General features: G+C 40.1%; 1 protein-coding gene across 2 annotated transcripts in view; it reads right to left on the reverse strand.

The window, feature by feature from the left end:
- otud7a (OTU deubiquitinase 7A) overlaps positions 1 to 20,156 on the reverse strand; it is a 103,799-nt gene that overhangs the window by 26,476 nt on the left and 57,167 nt on the right. For both annotated transcript variants that reach the window (XM_017708341.2, XM_017708342.2), the window contains 5 exons: positions 8,909 to 9,091; positions 8,355 to 8,573; positions 4,059 to 4,160; positions 3,424 to 3,551; positions 1,890 to 2,002 (listed from right to left, as the gene is read on the reverse strand). In XM_017708341.2, coding sequence (XP_017563830.1) covers positions 1,890 to 2,002; positions 3,424 to 3,551; positions 4,059 to 4,160; positions 8,355 to 8,573; positions 8,909 to 9,091 — 745 coding nt within the window. The remainder of the gene's footprint in view (positions 1 to 1,889; positions 2,003 to 3,423; positions 3,552 to 4,058; positions 4,161 to 8,354; positions 8,574 to 8,908; positions 9,092 to 20,156) is intronic.

Consider the following 20,156-nt stretch of genomic DNA (forward strand, 5'->3'; position numbering starts at 1 on the left):
TCTGCCGCTCACACAGTTATTCTCAACAAACATGTCGGAATATGACCTCCTATAGCCAAAGCGCACCCTTATTCTAAACTGCTCCAAGTCAAAGCATACTTTACTGGAGTTATTTTCCATGTCTATAGGCAGCCACCAGGTGGCAGTGTGTCTAATCCAAATGGCACTTTTCATTCTTAATGCTACTGTCAGCCTCCTAGTTATGCATGATGCAGGGCATTTTTCCCAGGCACTTTTCTAGCATACAAAGAACAAAATACATTTGAAGGAGTGAGGCACTCTTGGTACTAATGAAGTCTTCGTGGCCACAGTGATGTTTAATGAATCCATGTGCATGTAAAGGTCGAAGCTGTTCGTCTTTCATCAGCCTTAATGGCAATGTAAGATAGTGTGTGCTGGTGGGAATAAGACTATGGACTGCCATGCTGGGGAAGCCCATAGATCACCATCAATTTAAGAGTGCACTGCAGCCTGACTGTGCTGATAGATGTTGCTGTTCTCTGCACGACTGAGACTAGTGTTGTTTTCTTCTAAACCAAAATTGAAGTTAGATTTATTAGATAAATTAGATTTTGACCAGAAGAAATTGCAGTTATTAACAAAAATCTGTTGTAATTTGATATTATATTTCACTTGGAGCTCACAGATTTAGAAAATTTAGATTCTAAATTTTCAATAAATATTGCAGCAGAGCCCTGCGATGGACTGGCGACCTGTCCAGGGTGTATCCTGCCTTCCGCCCGAAGACTGCTGGGATAGGCTCCAGCACCCCCCACGACCCTGACGGAGAAGCGGCTTAGAAAATGGATGCATGGATGGATATTGCAGCAGAAGACAGAATTAGAAGCGGAGATCTTATTTAGATCTTAATTATGGCTTGAATATAATGAAAAAGTACAGATGTATACAGTCTTCTTTTGGAAAAAAAATCCCTTTTACCATGTGTTTGCCATTTTTGACATCAAAAGAAAAAAAAGTGTGGCATTTGGGCTAAAGTTGGCCAGTGATGACATTTGATATGCCCCACCAAAACATTACCCTAACCCCAAACCCTTACACAATGAGAGAACATATTTTTGTACCTAAAATAATTTATTAAATTCTTATTTGCCTTTTCAAGTTAAATTGTGACCTATTTTAGTAATACAATATAAAGTAATGTTACAATATACTTATTTTATGTATTATGTTACAATAAACTTAACAAACTCAATTGATGTCAGTCATTGGTATATTATTTTATCTTTGTGGTCCTGTGAACTTCTAAGAGATGATAAAGATAAAGGGATAAGGGTTAGCTTTACTCTCCAATCAGTCCACTTGCACAAAACATAACGCAAAATATGTTACCCAGTACAGACTAGTGCCAAAGGTTTTGGCTTTTTACTGTTTTCACTGAGTTTATAAGCTGGCAATTTATGACAAATCACAGATTGTAACACTGCACAGTACAAATGTGAGAGTGTTTATACGATATGTGAGAGCGTGAAGGAGAGCTGGCACATAAGCGTGCATCTGTGTGAGCTATGTGAGAATACTAGGTGAGTATAATTCAGCAATTTGTTTGTTGGGTGCAGTGTAGAAGAAGAGGTGCCCTGTTTGCAGAGTAGTAGTGAACCAGAAAGAGAAAAATATAGATTGCAAGAATGTATACACAGAAAAAAGCAGTTCAGTGAAAGCACTGATTTAACTTCATTCAGATGTGGATATGAATAAAATACATTATATGAAAACAGTTCTGTCTTTCAGTCTTTCCTTTACTTTTGATGTGATATACTTGTATATGTCATATTATAAAATACATCATGCATATGTATCTCAGTGTATGTGTGATGTAATGGGATGTGTGTGTGTGTGTGTGTGTGTGTGCGTGGGCTGGTGAGCTTTACCCTCCACTGGCGTTGCCGTTCTTGCTTAAGTGTGTGCGAGGCTCGCTGGAGGCCAACTTCAGTAACTCGTTCCACTCTCTCTCCCACTCTTCCTCTGTGTACACCAACCCAGACTGCAGAGAGAGAAAGGGGAGGTAGTAAGGGGGGGTAACATGCACAAATGCTAATGTGCTAAAGGAAACACACGCACTCCCCCCCCCCCCCCCCCCACTCCTCCCACACACTGAAGGCTCTACACTTGCACTACAGTATGGATCAGGCAAACCACAAAGCACACCCACACCTTTTACAGTATATTATCGTATTCACTCACACTGTTTCCAACGATGGCAAACATGCAATGACACTGGAGGCTCAAAACACAAGAGCATGCTTTTATGCAATTTTCACCTTTTGTTGCAAAAAAAGGCTGTTTTACAATCACATTTATTCACTATATGCTATGATATTATCAGGCTTTTGTTTTGGTGTTTGTCACAAAGCACTACAAATCCCCTGATATTGCATGGATCTGTTAAATTCCCTTAGCAGCACCCCTGATTTAACATAAAGAAGTACTGATTAGTCAAATTGGGCAATGGATGGAATCTGCAAATAATACTTGGCTGCCATAAAGAGAGGTTAGAAAATGGTTAGACTGACACGTATTAAATCCCTAATTATTCTGTTATTCTCTATTATTTGTATTTATTCTAATAGTAGTGCTGTTACCCCCACATAAACAGCTTTTTAAATTATTAATAATTATCTCCAGCGCTGTTGTATTGTATACACACTGTATGTCCAAAAGTTTGTAGATGCCTGATCGTCTAAAGCTTCTTCTAAAATCAAGGTTATTAAGTTTGTCTCCCTTTGCTGCTGTCTACTCTTCTGGGAGGACTTTACAATAGATGGTGGAACATTGCTATAAGGATTTGATGGCATTCAACCACATTCAGAGCATTAGTCAGGTCAGGTATTGATATTGGATGATCAGTACAGTACCCCTCCCACTCATTCCACTGCATGGAGCTCCATTACTCCAGAGAATGCAGTTCTACTGCTCCACAACCCAATACTGAGGGACTTTATACCCCTTTAACTGGAACCTTGCATGGACACAGCAAACTTAGGCTCATTTGGAGCTGCTCCAGGGCATCCCATTTTATTGTCACTGCTGTTATCTAAAGATTGCACTCTTGTGTACATTCCTGTGTCAGCAATGAGTGCTGTCTGGTACATCTGGACATTTAGAGTACATTCACTTTTTTGTCTTACTAGAATAAAGGATACAATTGTTGTGGTTTAGCAACTGGATTGTGCAATTATTGTGCAAGTATGACGAGTGTAATATAGAGGAATAAGTGCTTATTGCAAGAACAAGATATGACAATAACAGTAGCACAGTGTTAAGAAAAGCCAACATTTGTAGTTAAAGGCCAAGTAAAAAGCATTTCCTGTGTTGACCTGCAATCAAATTTGAATTTGTTGACTGAGCTTGCACATTTTTAGTGATGTATCCTGAAGGAGAATGGTTAGCTTTGGAGAGCCAGACCTCTTTGTTTTGCTGCGTCTGCTGCCATCTCCACCTTCTCTTCAAGGCCTCTCTCTCAGCTCCACTCTTCATCATGGCATACAGACTCTTCCTCAGCACTAGGTCTCTGTCATGGAAGCCCCACATTCCTGACAAACACACAGAGTAACACAGGTGTCAGTAGGCAATGCAATTTTAAGATGTTTATCTAAACCGTCTGAATGTAAGTTCTAGCTGTGAACACTAGGTTCTTCATAGACAGGTTTTAGGCACAAAACAGCAATTCATTAACAGTAATGCCTTTTTCTATTTCAAAACTAACATTTTTCAGAGAATATGATCTAACAAAGCTTATAGATTTTTATTGAATTTGTGTCATAAACTACCACTCAAATAAGAAAACATATGAACAAAAAAAATTATTCATTCTTCACTTGATTTTATCATTGTACTGATTAAACAAATACAAATATTATAAGCTGTTGGTGATGTGAAATGTGTTATGAATAGGGTTGTGCACACACTTGCTCACAAACCCAGCAATAACAGTATGATGCTTCTTTTAAACAGTGATAGAAAATACAGCGGAACCCAGAAAATCTGGTAATGAGTTAAAAATCAAGCAACACATTAGGTAAGATTAAGTTCAAGTGTACCTAAGGAAGCAGCATGCAGCAGGCAGTTGCCGTCACCAGTTGTAGCTAATGGCAGGAGCTTTTTACAGCTGGTACACATGGTGGACCACCAGTTTAGACGCCCTAGAGGAAAAGATCAACAAACATTCAACATTACAACACTGTATGATTCATGCATTTACAGGAAATAGTGATCCCCTTTAAATTCAAGTGCAGATTCTGCGATCATGCATGAATATTAAAATAAATTTGACCTATTGCAAATTCCTCCTTAACCACAGATGACGTGCTAGAACAGTGTGCTCTAGCTATGGGCTACAGAACAAATAAAGCTTGCTCTGCAGCTTCTTCCTGCCACAAAGCAGAAGACTGGGCTGCCTTTGCCAGCAGCAGCAGCAGCAGCACCTGCCCGGAGGCTGTGTGTACCAAGCCGCTGACCTCTCGCCCACTCCCCTGTCTAGAGTTGAGCACCAGAGCCAAGTTTAGTGTGTCCACCCCCACAGCACTGTGTGCCCAGCCTGCCCCAGGGGCCCAGCCCCCCCTTCTACAGCCCCTGGTCCACAGTCCACAGGTCAGTCTCTTTTCCAGCAGAACCCTGGGCCCATCTGACCACCTACCTCACTCACTCAGCTCAAGAAGCTATACATACATTATCACTCAAATGTCTGGAATCAACATTTAATACACAATGTGGCTGCAAAATTATAATATTGATGTCAGTACTATGAAATTTACACATTTCAAATCAGTCATAGATGTTAATAATTAGTACAAAGAACAATTATGTGTCTAGAATGAACTGCAGAACTAAAAGAAATAAAATTAATACCCAGAATGGCTTGTATTTCAAGTCGACAATACAGGTAGGTAAGCTAACAAAAAAAAAAGATAATGATGGTACATTAATTATCAATTTATAAATTCCTGTTCTCAAAATCCTCAAAAAAACATCTAAAAATATATCTGGGATATGTTATTGTATATAAAATGACAAACATGATTAAAGATAAGTGATTCTGAACTTTTAAACAATACTGTGTCTAGCAAGTTGTTTACAAAATAATGAAAAGGTCTGGGAATTATTCACTAAATGCTTCATCCAAAATCTTCATTTACATCCCTTTTTTTTTGCATTAATTTTCCCAGAAATGCTGCATTTCCTCTCTACCATATAATCATCTGAATCAGAGCTTTAGTATAGTGCTGTGATTCATGCACTGAGCTCCGCTCTCCTCTGGGAGACGTGACTGAGTGGGATTTTAATCTCTGTGAGACAAAGGCAGATGTTAGATAATATCTTAATCACAAACATAATTGGATAGGGCTCCATGTCAGCTCTGGCTACAGAATTCTGTATGTAGCAGTGCAGTTCTGTATGACTCTGCTTTTCTCTTATGTGGTACTTTAACCTCTCTCTGCTGCTGATCCAAAAAAACATCTTAGCATTTGGCCAGGTCATTTACTAGTGCTCATAGGCCTCATAGACTCACTTTCATGGCTCTTCAAAAGAGAAAGAGTCTTACAACAACCACACAAAAGCCTGGGCATGGGGGCGTTCATTTTTCCTGATATTATCACAGCCTCTTTCATTGGTGCTGAGGGCGGACACTAGCAAGATCCCAGTGGTGCTGTTCAACTTGTTCACATCAAACAGACTGAATACTGCATGTGCTAATCATAGGGGTTAGGAAGCAGAGTGTATGGCCTATGGAAAACAGCATTTTCCTCGCCTAGACCAACATATTTACATAATCCATCTATTTACCCTTCACCAGTTTAGCCCAGCCCATTAATGCTGAAGTTATTAGGAGTGTTTCAGCCTGGACTGCTTTTAGAACCAGACACAACACAGGGCAGCCGATCGGAACAGATGTAGTTTACATATCAGTCTTAAACACACAATAACAAAAACAGTGTGTTTAATTCTAAGGGGTAAAGAGAGGCAGGGAGTGCTGAAACTTTAAGTTGTGTGAAGGGACAGATGGCATCATGCAATATGACTAGCCATTTTTCATTTTATTCTTCATTTGGCTAATTCTATGAAACTCAGCATGCCATACACTGCTATTTTGAGGCAACAGAGAAAGATAAAGACACATATAACTGACACCTCAAACCATGGATGCACATCACTCCACTCTGTAGTTCTGGATGCATTTTATGCAAATGAGCTTATCCGATCAGATTGTTGATATGGACCACCAACTCCATGGCAGTGGTCAAGAAGGCGCAGCAGAGGCTCTACTTCCTGAGAATTCTCAGGACAACCTTCAGGAGAAGCTGCTGGTGTCCTACTACAGTACTACTCCACCATTGGGAGTGTGCTGACATACTGCATGTCAACGTGGTACAGCAGCTGCTCAGTGGCAGAGAGGAGAGCACTACAGGGAGTCATAAACATGGCCCAGAAGATCATCGGCTGCCCACTGCCCTGCCTTGAGGACCTGTTCAGCTCCCGCTGCCTCAGCAGGGCAGCCAACATCCTGAAGGACACATTTCACCTGGGACATCATCTGTTCAACCTGCTGCCCTCTGGTAAACATTTTAACTCTGTCCCATCCTGGACAAACAGACTTAAAAACAGTTTTTACCCCAGAGCTGTACGGGAACTGAAAACTTCCAAACACACACACTGACAAGGAATTTTTATAGAACACTGTGTTTAGTAGAAGTGACTGAACACCACTATAACTCTTCACTGGCACTGACTTCACAGAACACTTTACACTGTTCCAGTGTTCCACTTCACCTCTGTTATACGTATTATTCACTGCACTATTTGTTCTTGAGTGTGCAATATATATTCTTTCTGTGCAATAATTCTTAAGATGTGCAATATTATATAACTATAAACTATCCAGGAATGTGCAATAACTAACTGCTACCTCACATGTCTATCGTATATTGTCTGTTTTAGAATATATAGTTTTATAGTGCTTTTTCTTTATATTTAAGGGTTTTTATACTATTTTTCTTAAATCTGCACTTTATATATTTTAGCCTTATGTTTAATTTTTTTGTATGTAGGAAGTGCCGTTGGATTGCTGCTCAATTGCGTTGTACACTGTGCAATGACAATAAAGGCATCTTATCTTATCTTATCTTATTTTATCTTATCTTATGTAGCATGGTAAACGTCAACAGACACACACACTGATATTTAAACAGAATCACAAACAGAGCACAACAGCTGAGAAAAGCTTCATTTTTTCATTAGACGACTTTTAAAAGTGTATAAAATAATAACGTTAGGCCATCTTGGGGTTCAGAACTGTCCTCCATCTCTGCACAGACTTTCTCTCTTTAAAGCCCTGCCTATATGTGTTTGAGATTGCACCCTCGAAGTGGCCAGCTGTTTTTGGCTCACTGTAATGAAAATACAGTGTAATAAAAAAGTTCACTTAAAAAGTTCACTTGATTTAGAAAAGATTAAAAAAGTTATTATGAAGTTAAAAACATTTTATTGATATTATTTTTTAACAGTTGCAGTCCTGAAATCATGGGGTGCCTCAGCTCCCTCAAAACCTCTATTTCCCACATCCTTGAGAAGATGTTCGGAAATGGTCATGTAAAAATGAATTAAGACTGTTTTTGTTTACAAGCGCCTTCTAATTGGCAGACAGGGAGAAGCATGACACTGATGTGACAGTTAGGAGCTAGTTTTATGTACTGTTTTTTCTTCTATATAGGCCAATGTGCAAAAATATTATTTTCAGATATTTCACAGATAATTAATATACACCGATCAGGCATAATATTATGACCACCTACTTGTTTTTGCGCTCATTGTCCATTTTATCAGCTTCACTTACTAAACAGGTGCATTTTGTAGTTCTACAATTACAGATTGTAGTCCATCTGTTTCTCTGCATACTTTGTTAGCCCCCTTTTACCTTGTTCTTCAGTGGTCAGGACCCCCATGGAACCTCTTTGAGCAGGTACTATTTGGATGCTGGATCATCCTCAGCACTGCTATAACACTGACATGGTGGTGATGTTTTTAGTGTATGCTGTGTTGATACAAGTGGATCATTCACAGCAGTGCTACTGGACTTTTTAAACACTGTGTCCACTCCCTAGACACTCTTACCTTGTCAGTCCACCTTGCAGTTCTAAAGTCAGAGACGATAGCTCATCTGCTGCTGCACAGGCTGCTGTTGGCTGGATATTTTTGGTTGGTGGTCTATTCTCAGTCCAGCAGTGACACTGAGGTGTTTAAAAACATTTTTTAGGGCTGAGAACACTCTTCATACCACCATATCTACCGGGCCTGTTGTGTAGCCTAAGCTGTTGTTTTAGCCTCAGATGTGCTCTCACCAGCCTGCTCCAGGGCCACCATGGTGGACTGCTCGATGAGGTCTCGCTCGATAAAGCTGCGGAAGTCCTCACTGTACACGCTCAGGTCAGGCAGCTGGAAGGTGTAGATAGGCATCTCCAAAGGGAACTGCTCCCTGGCACACTCGCCTGTCACGTGCATCCGTGCCAGCGACATGATGGCAGAGCTGGCATGGGAGATACCTCGAGAGAGACGTTTCTCTGCAGAACAAGAGCAAAACACAGAGGGATGTGTTTGTTGCGTGGTTATGAGACATTTAACTGGCACAGAATTTCTGAAGCATTTCAAAACAATCCAATCATCATTACTTTAATAGGCTTCAATCATCACCACAGCAGCTTTTACTGGTAGCATTAACTAAATCTTCAGAATCGTAATCATCTTCCTCGTCTTTGCTTTAATTATCAGTGACATAAGAATGATCATCACAGTCAACATCCCAATCCTTGTCATCATTACTATTTTCCATTCAGTCATCATCATTATTAGTATTAGCATGGCTCATGGAAAGCAGCAGTGTAGCTCTTTGCCGTACCCTGAGTGTTCTCCTCTTGTCTCTGCAGGCATGGCTCCAGCTTGTTGATGTGCTGGGGGGTGCTGCTGCGCTCTGGCTGTTTGTAGTAACGGCCCTCGTTAAACACCTGGGGCAGGTTGGCAGTATGGACCTGCCGCAACTGTTCATAGTCACTCAGAGCAGCGCTAAGGTCCCAGTTTTTCCCTTTAAAAACACATAAAGACATGAAGAAAGTATAAGTAAGAAAGTATATGATGAGAGTCACAGAGACATGGATACATCAATACCTATTTTAAATCAATATTATAGTGAAAGTCACACTAAAAGCAGTCAAAAATATAATAATAATAATGGAATAAAGAGGGTCTAAGTCCCTGTTCATACCTACTATTATACAGTCTGTGTGTGTGCTGAACATGGTATGCCAGACTGTCAGTTAGTGGAGGATGTGTTGTCTTTTATACAGCACACGTGCGTTTGGTTGATTCAGAATATTCTAATTCATCTGGAGGTGGTTGAGAAACTCTGCATTATTAGATGTGTGATATGTTCTTACCTTAAACCTGTTAAGGCAACATTATTGTCAACATATGCTATAGTTTGTCTGCAGCTCTTGCGGGTTCAATATAAAGATTCAGCCCTAGATCCCCCTAGTTTCCAGATATTCCACCGCTGCAGAAGAAAAACAATAAACAAAGCTGCACCTTGATCCTCAAGGACCAATAAACTGGTTCTTGGACTACACAGCATATTCTGTATCTTAGAAAAATACTGTATCTTGAACAACTGATATTTTACTGTATCATTTTGATGAAGTAGACCATTCAGAGGCATTTAATGTCCACTAAATGAGAGAACTTGTCCAACTAACCTCCAAGCAATCTTTGAAATAACTGAGTAAGCATTGCCAACTCCCATACAGGCTTTCAATCTCTTCCCAATTATACAGACTGCCATTCCGTGCACCGAGAAACACTTACAGGTCCAATCAAACTCCACAAAACAACACAATTCTGCTTCATATCACACTTGACAGGGAGAAACACTAACTAGTTTGCAGCACTAACTGTCCAGCTTCATCATGCTGTACATTAAAGTCTGCATGTTAAACATTTAGCGGCGACATAACAATATGAAGGATGCACATATAAAGATACACTGTATCAGTCAAGAATTATTCACTCTTACAATGTAGTGAAAAACATAGAGAGGGGCCATGGGTTCTAGAGAGGATAATGAAAAAATGGAGAGAGAGGAGGGTGGAAGATCAGCAGAAAGACATGGGAAACCAGTCCTCTAATGGAAAGTGACAGCTACCTCCAGACCCTGCAATACACACACATATATGTATGCACGTACATAGCACACACACACAGGGCTGCTCCCTCCTCCTACAGCTGCGTTCTTATCTTACTGACAGAAAGAGCTTCCAGGGAAGAAAGAAGCAGGTCAGAACCAACTCTTATTATAGCCCTCAAACACTCACACTTCTCTACTGCAGGGAGAAACCTCCTCTCAGCACACACTTGGTGAGAACAAGACTGAAACAGACAACAGTGAAGTGTAATAAACCAGGTTAGAGCTGTGTTAGGGCTGTCTCTACTGATTACATTAGCAATCAGATAAACAATTGTTAATTTTTACCAGTAATCAAGTAATCCTCTTTCAAATGGTGATTATTAGAGCTAAACAGTTTGGGCCACAAATGTCAAAACTCTCAAAATGAGGGGAAAAAAAACATGATAGTGCTAAATTTCTGATAGCGCCCCTAAGGGATTTAACAATGATTCATATTAACATTTCTTTGGCTCTTCTACATTTAAAACATATGTTTTATTTGATTATTGTAACAGACATTGTAATTGACATATATTTTACCTTATAGCAATTTTATAGTTACTCTTACAGTAAAAAGCCATGGAATAGAGTTGCCACTGACTAAAATGTACTGGTTAAGCTAACACTCATTCACAGTCAGTGACATACCTAGGACTTCCAGAGGGCCCACTGGAAATCAAAATGTGATTAGTTGGATTCACTGTCACTTCCTTAATATATTAGTGGTTAATCTGTTGCTTTAGGCCTTTATTTCAGATCCTGAAGTATGTGAGAGCTAGATTGGCTGTATCTACCTAATCCTAATTGGATAATTTTCCTTTGGGAATTTCAAGAATTTAACCCATTTGTTTCCAAACAAAAAATTAACAATGCACTAATTAATTATTATAATATCTGCAGAGTTTAAATGTAACAAGCATGATGAATATATTAAATAAAAAGTTTTTTTTCCACAGTAATCATTAGGCCTTCTCTAAAGGGTGGCCATGAGGGAACCTCACTGGAGTAATCAGAGTGTCAAAAGGGACACACAATGTGACTGATGTGAAACACCGCCCCTAAAAAGCACTAAAAGCTATCTGCATGCTATTAACACCCTCTTGTGGAGAATCTTCAGCCTGCTAAATCTGAGTGAGTTACTAGCGATGAACCAATCAGATATACTAGAATGGTACTGGCACTGATACTTAATAAATCCACTCACTTTGTGTTTTTTTTAATAGAACTGCCTGTTCTACATACAGGTAATAACTATGAATTAACACGATATGACATTAAAGGCAAACTCATTTGTCTAAACAAAACAGTGACATAGCATGTCAGAATAAAAGTTCATTGCAGAAGAGCTTTCCTAATTCTCTTGCGCTTTACACCAGCTTCATCAGTGAATATCTATTTTAGACTTTTACATTTTTAGACATTTAACATAGACTAACTGCTGGAATAGGCTCCAGCTCTCCCGGAAGGATAAGCGGCTTAGAAGATGTGTATGTGTGTGTGTGTGTGTGTGTGTGTGTGTGTGTGTGTGTGTGTGTGTGTGTGTGTGTGTGCGATTTTGAGATAGTAAGGTGATAGTTACAGTACAGTGATACTGTGAGCTGGAAATCTGGATTGATAATTTAGACTTTGTGGTTTTAAAAATAAATTTAAAAATAAAATATGAAATATTGTCCCTCATCTTAAAAACCCTAATTATCAAAATTTCATGAAATACATATATCATGTTTTGGAATGAACCCTTTAACAGCACATTATACTAAATATAGGACTGATATCAGATCGATACTCGATTTTGGACAATACCCAGAATTTAGGAAGACCTAGAAAGTCAAAAAATGCCAGACAACAAAACCTGAACAAACCAGAAGGAGAATGTAAATATGCATTATCATACCGGAAACTAATCATTGCAAATTCATCAAGAATGTTATCATTTGTTTAGTAACTGACTTTAATTATGTAGAGTGTAAAGCAAAAATGGGACACTTTTGATAAATGACAAGCACCATTATTCAAAATAGTCATATTTAGTTAAGGTTATTAATGGTAGTGCACAATTATTCATAATAATTATTTACCTTTGATTGGCTCCTGCCACTCAAATATCAATAGAGCATAAAGCTTATTATGCCTTTTTAACTGATATCCTTCTTTTGCTGAACTCACTCTCATCGTGACAGCCCAATATAGGTGTGCGTGTGTGTGTGTGTGTGTGTGTGTGTGTGTCTGTGTGTGTACGTGTTGTACGTGTGAGGGAGACTTAGAGCTGGTGTGAAAACTGACAGTCTGACTTCCCCTTTCCCCACACCCAATTAAGTGGCCAAGCCCAACACTCTGTGAGGAGAAAACACCTTCTCTTCTTACAGATAAAACTCCTCCCAGCACAAACCCCACATCAATCAATGCAAATCCTATTCCCTTTATAGATTTCTGTATCCTTTAGCCAGCCAAAAAAATTTAAAAGAGAATTTAGAGTTTAATCGAATGACCATTCAGCACCTCTAACACAAGCACTTTGCAGCTCGCTGAGCATTATGGCTTCAAATCAATGGCCAGCAGCCTGGAGACTGGATAGCACACTTAACAGTCTAGCAGCTCCTCAGCCTGCCCTTCGCGTTGGCCTCTGTAGGAAATATCATAACAATACAGTATACAAAATACAAAAATACAATTTCTTAATTTACATAATTAACTTTTGATATTGAGCTGTTTTAGCTCTGATGTGCAAAGAAAACTCTCAGATTTATGCCTAGCTATTGATATTTTGCCTAAAGAGAATCATCCTGCTGCTACTGATGGTAAAAAAACAATGTGATTGTTGATAATGAGTACAGAGAATGACTACAAGAGGTCAAATGCCTTTTGGGACACGACTATCTATGCTCCTGTTCTAATGAATGAGACCAGCTCAAAAGACAGTCACAGTCCCTCTAGTGAGACCTTTCTTTAGTAATTAACCTGCATTTCTCACTTATCAACTTACTAAACTTCTTCTAATTCACTGCATGCTCCATTATTCAAAGGAAGAGACCAAAATGACAAATGTAGTCAAAAACAGATTTGTAATGCATTATCTAATGGATCACAAATCAAGCCCACAGGGGCATGAAGAATGAATCACATGCTAATTTGTATCACTAGTGCACAAACATTTTTCATTGCATCTAGGTGCAAAAGCAATACATCCATGTGAAAGGCACCTACATTTACCAAGAAACAGCTGCAGTACTTCTGGAGTCCCCTAGAGGGTGACACCATACATCTCAAATACAGTGACGACACCCTTAGAAACTCTCACACACGCACGCATGCACGCACGCACGCGCACACACACACACACACACACACACACATTTTCTAAGCCACTTCTCCCTTTACCAAAAACCCTAAAAGAACATATAAATAAACCATATAAATAAACACTATTAATTGACATAATCCAAAATATTTATAAAAATATTTTTTAATCATATACATTTTATAATTCAAAGATGTATTAAAACCATGACATGTAACAATAAAATCACAAGAAATTTGTCAATTTAATGTAGCCCTGTTATATGTGCTTAACCTAATCCTCTTAACACAAAACCCTGAACTACCCTTTACTTCGTCCAAACTCAAAGAGAAACAATAATAACCCTCAATCCTGAATGTAGCAGACAAATTGTGTTTGGTCTCCAAAGCTTTCTTTGGAGCTAATTTAGTCGGTTTAGCTATTGGGCAGAGGTCCTCAACTCGCTAAAGGAACAAAGGTTCAGCTTATTGTCTAAAGGCCCTCCACCACTCCTCTAAGATTGAGTGCCAAAGCAACACAGCACAAATGCAGAACAGAGTGGTGAAGGTGTGAATGTAACGGGAACATCACGGCTCTGAGAGTGTGTAGGCTCAGCCAGCAGGGGGAGAGACAGCGCGGTGATGAGTCTGTCAGAGTGACACACTAACAACCAGTGCAGCTGACATCCAGTCACACATCCTTCCAATGCCACAGTCGATCAGTCTGTCAGAGCAGCGCTGACCCACAGCTCCCCTGCTTCCCTCCCCTAGATTACAGGCTGCTTTTCTAATGGTCGAGGTTGAGGTTAAAGGTGGTCTGAGATGATTAGTGCACAAGGGAGGCTGTTATCTGATGTTCAAAGGATCTCAGCCTTAGAAATATCCCATGTGCTAAATAAGGTTTCTGACAGCACACTCTGGAGATGCTGGAGTGAACTTTGGTTGTACTCACATTAGGCCCAGGTAATGTCTACAAATAATTATCAGAATATTTTCTTTTTAACAAATCAGGATTATAGATTTGATCATTACATGTATATATCTAAACCCTTAAATCACAGACTTGTTACATACTAATGCTTATTATTCAGTTAGTACTGGGACTTCAATACAAATTAACTGAGATATTCTTAGGTATAGAGGTGTATAGTAAAGCTTTGGGCCTGCTGACAGGTTCTGGCCTTTTAAGAGGTTAATATTATGTAGCAAATTGTTTGAAAGTAAATTTATCAGCATCCACTTACTTGTCAGTTGTCGCCAACATTAAATTACATCATCTCATTGCCCAGGCTTAACTCACAACACTATGCAAACAGGGATTCCAGAACCAGTCTTAGTTTGGCAAAATATTTGTGCAATTTTCGCTTTTTCCCAAATGTAGTTGATCAGCCAGGCCGGGTTTTTTGCTTGCTTCATTGGTTTTACACTGCAGCTATAGGGCTCATACTCCACTAGTTGGGTGGTTGTTGGAAAACACTACCATGGTTTCTGACACTGTATGACATCTTGCTATGTATAAAAATTAATACAAGCATAAAGTATGGATAAAAACCATAGTGGCAGCAATCTAAAGCCTGGATTTTGTTTGTGCTGTTGTCCATTTCATAGATACATTTTGTAGACAATATGCCATACAGAGTTAAAACCAAAATTGTTTAGATTACTTAAAATTTTATCACAGGGTGTGGTAGTATAAGCATGCAGTATTGCTCAATTATAACAGGATATAATCATGGTCGCTGACTGTAGCTGTGGTCGCAAGGTAGTTCCTGTCGGGGCGGTAATCCTCAAACCCGGTGGTGGACACCCCAGGTGAGAGATGCCGTCAAGTTGAAGGAATCCTACCGGGCATGGTTGGCCTGTAGGACACCAGAGGCAGCTGGCAGGTATCGACAGGCCAAGCAATCTGTGGCTTCAGTCGTTGCCAAGGCAAAAACCCGGGTGTGGGAAGAGTTTGGTGAGGCCTTGGAAAGTGACTTTAAGTCGGCTCCGAAAAGATTCTGGGAAACCGTCAGGCGACTCAGAAGGGGAAAGCAGTGTGCCACTAGCACTGTTTAAAGTGGAGATGGTGTGCTGCTGACTTCGACTGAAGACGTCATTGGGCGGTGGAAGGAATACTTTGAGGACCTTCTCAATCCCAACGACACATTCTCCAGTGAGGCAGAGTCTGGGGACACGGGAATAGGCTTGTCCATTACTGAGGCCGAAGTCGCTAAGGTAGTTAAAAAGCTCCTTGGCGGCAGGGCTCCAGGGGCGGATGAGATCCGTCCCGAGTTCCTCAAGGCTCTGGATGTTGTGGGGCTGTCTTGGCTGACACGCCTTTTTAACATTGCGTGGACATCGGGGGCGGTGCCACTGGATTGGCAGACTGGGGTGGTGGTGCCTCTTTTTAAAAAGGGGGCCGGAGGGTGTGTTCCAACTACAGGGGAATCACACTCCTCAGCCTCCCTGGTAAGGTCTATGCAGGTGTACTGGAGAAGAGAGCCTGTACCGGTCTGTTGTGGTAAAGAAAGAGCTGAGCCATAAGGCAAGGCTCTCGATTTACTGGTCGATCTACGTTCCCACCGTCACCTATGGTCATGAGCTTTGGGTAATGACCGAAAGAACGAGATCGCGAATATAAGCGGCCGAAATTAGTTTCCTCCGCAGGGTGTCTGGACTCTCACTTAGAGATAGGGTGAGAAGTTTGGTCATCCGGGAGGGACTCGGAGTAGAGCCGCTGCTTCTCCACGTCGAGAGGAGCCAGCTGAGGTAGTTCGGGCATCTGGTTAGGATGCCTCCTGGACGCCTCCCTTGGGAGGTGTCACAGGCAAGTCCACCCGGGAGGAGACCCCGATGAAGACCCAGAACACGCTGGCGTGACTATATCGCCCAGCTTTCCTGGGAACACCTCGGAATCCCCCCCCCAGGGAGCTAGTGGAAGTGGCTGGGGAAAAGGAGATCTGGGCCTCATTGCTTAGGATGCTGCCCCAGAGAAGCGGAAGATGATGGATGGATGGATGGATGGATGGATGGATGGATGGATGGATGGATGGATGGATGGATGGATGGATGGATAGATAATCATGGTCATAACTAGCTATGAGTTTTTTCTCTAATCAGCGAGGATAGAGATGTAAAAGACACAAGCAAAGATAGATGGTGGGGGGGGCTAAATAAAATAATCTCACTTCATTTAGTGTAGGTTCTAACATGTATTTTCAGCTGAAAATAAACAATAAACATAAATATGTAGTCAAATGATTAATTCATCAGGACAACTGGAGTCAAATCAGTTTATGGAAGACTAATAGCAGATCATGGAATAATGGAGGGATGGGGAAAGAACAAAAAAGGAAAAGCTGCAAAACAGTTATGAATAGGTAAAAAAGGAGCAATGACTAAAGAAGAAAAAATAGAAACTTATGGTTAGTGTAATAATCATATTAGGCAGTTAGTTTATTCACTATGAGATGTAGGTCACATTTCTGCAAAATGAACCTCACTAATATTTTGAACCTAGTTAGGGCCCTGGATATAAGCCTCCTTTGCTTGTTATCTATATTAGCCCTAGAGCAGTGGTCTTCAAACAGTGGACCCCATAGCCTCAGTGACTAATTATTTGCAAAAATAGAACATTAAATTTAGGTCGACCTCATTTCTAAGTCTGGCAAAATGTTAGTTATGTTTACATTTTCAGTGCAAGTCAAAGTAAAAAATTGCTCTTTTTGCTCATATGAAATTCATCCATCAGGGTTAGTGCTTACAAACAGGGTGTTTCAAAAAGAAAGATCCTGAGACTGAGCAACCTACAAGCAAAACTGCCACTGCATAACAAACTGAGCAAGACAAAGAAAAACACAGCAGTGAGTACCAGGCCTTATCGCATTGCAACAAAAACAAACGAGACTGTCTTTAGTCCAAGATCTCTTTTGCTCCTCACCAAACAGACAAACTGAGTGAGTTTCTTTCCGTTGTGGAAAAGTGAGATTGGAGAGTTCCACCAACTCATTCAGGAGCTGAAGCCTTATAGGAGCTTTTGGTTACAGCTCAAAGTTTGAGCTGCTTTGGAGGTGCATTTGTGACGAAACAGAGGACAAATAAATCCTGTTACTGGTGAAAGTTCAGACATATTACACAGAGTGCAAATTAACAATGTTGCCATTCAAAAAATTATGTGTGCTGTGCAGGATATTGGTTACATGTGGTTTGATTCATTTACTGTTGTCCAAAAATTCTGCACAATGTGAGGTGAAAATGTTCAGTTATTTTTCGTACTTATTGTGTTGCCTAATATTATAAAATTAAGAAAACCTATATTGATTTTTGTGTTCTATTTGTGTGTTGAATGACCTGGTCAGTTAAATTCAGGTGATGCAGAAGATTCTGTGGTCAGTTGCTTGGGTCAAGCAATAGAAAAAGTTGGGGACCTCTGCCCAAAAAACTAAACCAGCTAAAATAGCTCCAGAGAAAGTTTTGGAACCCAAACACAATTTGTCTGCTAGATTCAGCTAGATTTAAGGTAAGGGGAACAGTGCAAGCTTGATCAATTCTCTGAGATGTCCTTTAAATATAAGCCCCAACACTTGGCAACACGCATAAACTGAACAGCAACATTATCCATTCAATTGTCAATGAGCTCTAGAAGTGTAATCAAGACTGATTACGGTCAAGTCAAACCTCCAATCAAAATGACAGCTACAGTGAAGGACGCCATCTTCTCTGGGTGACCTTGCGATCAGAGCGAGAAGTCAAGTGAAGGTAGTCTTCATTTGGCACTCTTGATTCCAACTCCATGGGGAATCCAGAATGCAATCAGCTCTAAACAAGCATGCATTTACAGTCAACTATTCCCTACACACCTACAGAGCCATGTTCAGACCCAGCCATGAGAACACCAGAGCAATTACATGCATACACATAAAAGTAATCCACTCACCAGAACCATGGGTATATTCCTTAACTAGAGCTGAATGGCTCACAATCTAGGCAGGAAGTTACATAAATGCCATGGGTTATATGAATGTGTGTAGGATAGAATGCTGTCGACAGCTGGTGGGGCTGGCCCCAAAGGTAAATCTCTGTGCTTTCTGCCAGCCTTTGGCTAATAAGCTCACTCTGCTCACTCTACTCACTGTGCCTCTCTCTCTCTCTCTGATTCTCCTCTATGGCATTATGTTCCTCTGTGCTTCAGTATGTCTCTTCTCTCTGAGTCATGTGCATATGCAATGGTTGACAAGACAGCTAAAGAATTTTATATGGCCCTCTCTATGTGTTATTTATACTCCCTATCCGGCAGACTTCAGTTAGTGTACTAGATGATAACAATACTTCTGCTTTCTGCCTACTTGGAAGCAGCTCATCTCAGCCCTCAATGGTCCTGTGAGGTAGAATAGATTGCATAACTGAGCTGTGGGGAATGATCATCATCTTACCTCAAATATAAATGAGCAACCTAGTAAAAGCAAAAGTAAAGTCATGCATTCTACTTCTAACTTTTTCTAACAATCAATATGTTGTTACATTATTTTTAATACATTGTTTATATTATATGTATTATTAATTGATCCCATTATTCTTAATCATTAGTTGTAATTTTTTAAGTGAACTAATGATTATACTTATTACATGATTCAACACACTTTACTTCTGTCTCTTCCCTTCTGCAGAAAAAAAAAAACATTTGACGCCTGAAGTCTCTGTAACACACACACACAAACAGACACACAGACTCACACAAACTCAGACACACACACACACGCACGCACGCATGCACACACACACACACACACACACACACACACACACACACACACACACACACACACACACACACACACTCTGTTCTTGCTATATCTGTAAGGTCACTGTAAGGCTGATAAGAAGATGCAGCTTCCTAAAAAGAAGGGGTTAGCGAGTTGAGCAATGGAACAAAAGGACCCATCCTACTCACATAAGTGTGCATATGTGATTGTGTAATGTTACGTATTTCAACTTTTGCATTGTAATCACACCCTCGAATGTAAGGTGGTAACCTCTCCCAGGCTTATGATTTAAGCATAATCAAACACGCATCAAAGTGAAAGGCAATCGTTGATTTCTGATAAATCCATCACACAGATGTTTTTTTAGCATTTTTTAAACATGAAGCTCACACTGTGTGAATGCATTAACATATTAGCAGTAATTTCTATTAACCAAAGGAGTCAAATAAATTACATTATTTGCTCTTGAATATTTTGGATCAAAATGGCATTCTAAAATCATTTGTCTATTTTAAATAATACAATTCAAAGTTCAACATCAAAAATAAGAAGCAATTGGCTATTTAGCACAGTTGGTCATGTATAATTTTGCTATGACACATTGGAAAGGCATCAAACACATTGCGAGTGCACGTACCCGGCACATGTCATAAAACTGCAAAATAGATCGGCCAAAACCAAAACAATGAATTGTCCGAATGATTATCGACTGGGTGTTTGGAGCTGATTCTGATCGTGGCTGATTTTAACTGTGCATCCCTAGTGGTTAGTGAAGCTATTCATTTGGAAACTTATGAGATCACTGGGTGTTCAATCACCTCCTACCATGATGTTATAGCCTTTTCATTCATGAATTTGATTTGTTCAGAAGGAGAGCTTGTTGTCTTCATTGTGAAATGTCAGCAGTGAGG

This window comes from Pygocentrus nattereri, chromosome 11, assembly GCF_015220715.1.
Source record: "Pygocentrus nattereri isolate fPygNat1 chromosome 11, fPygNat1.pri, whole genome shotgun sequence".
Lineage (NCBI taxonomy): Eukaryota > Metazoa > Chordata > Actinopteri > Characiformes > Serrasalmidae > Pygocentrus > Pygocentrus nattereri.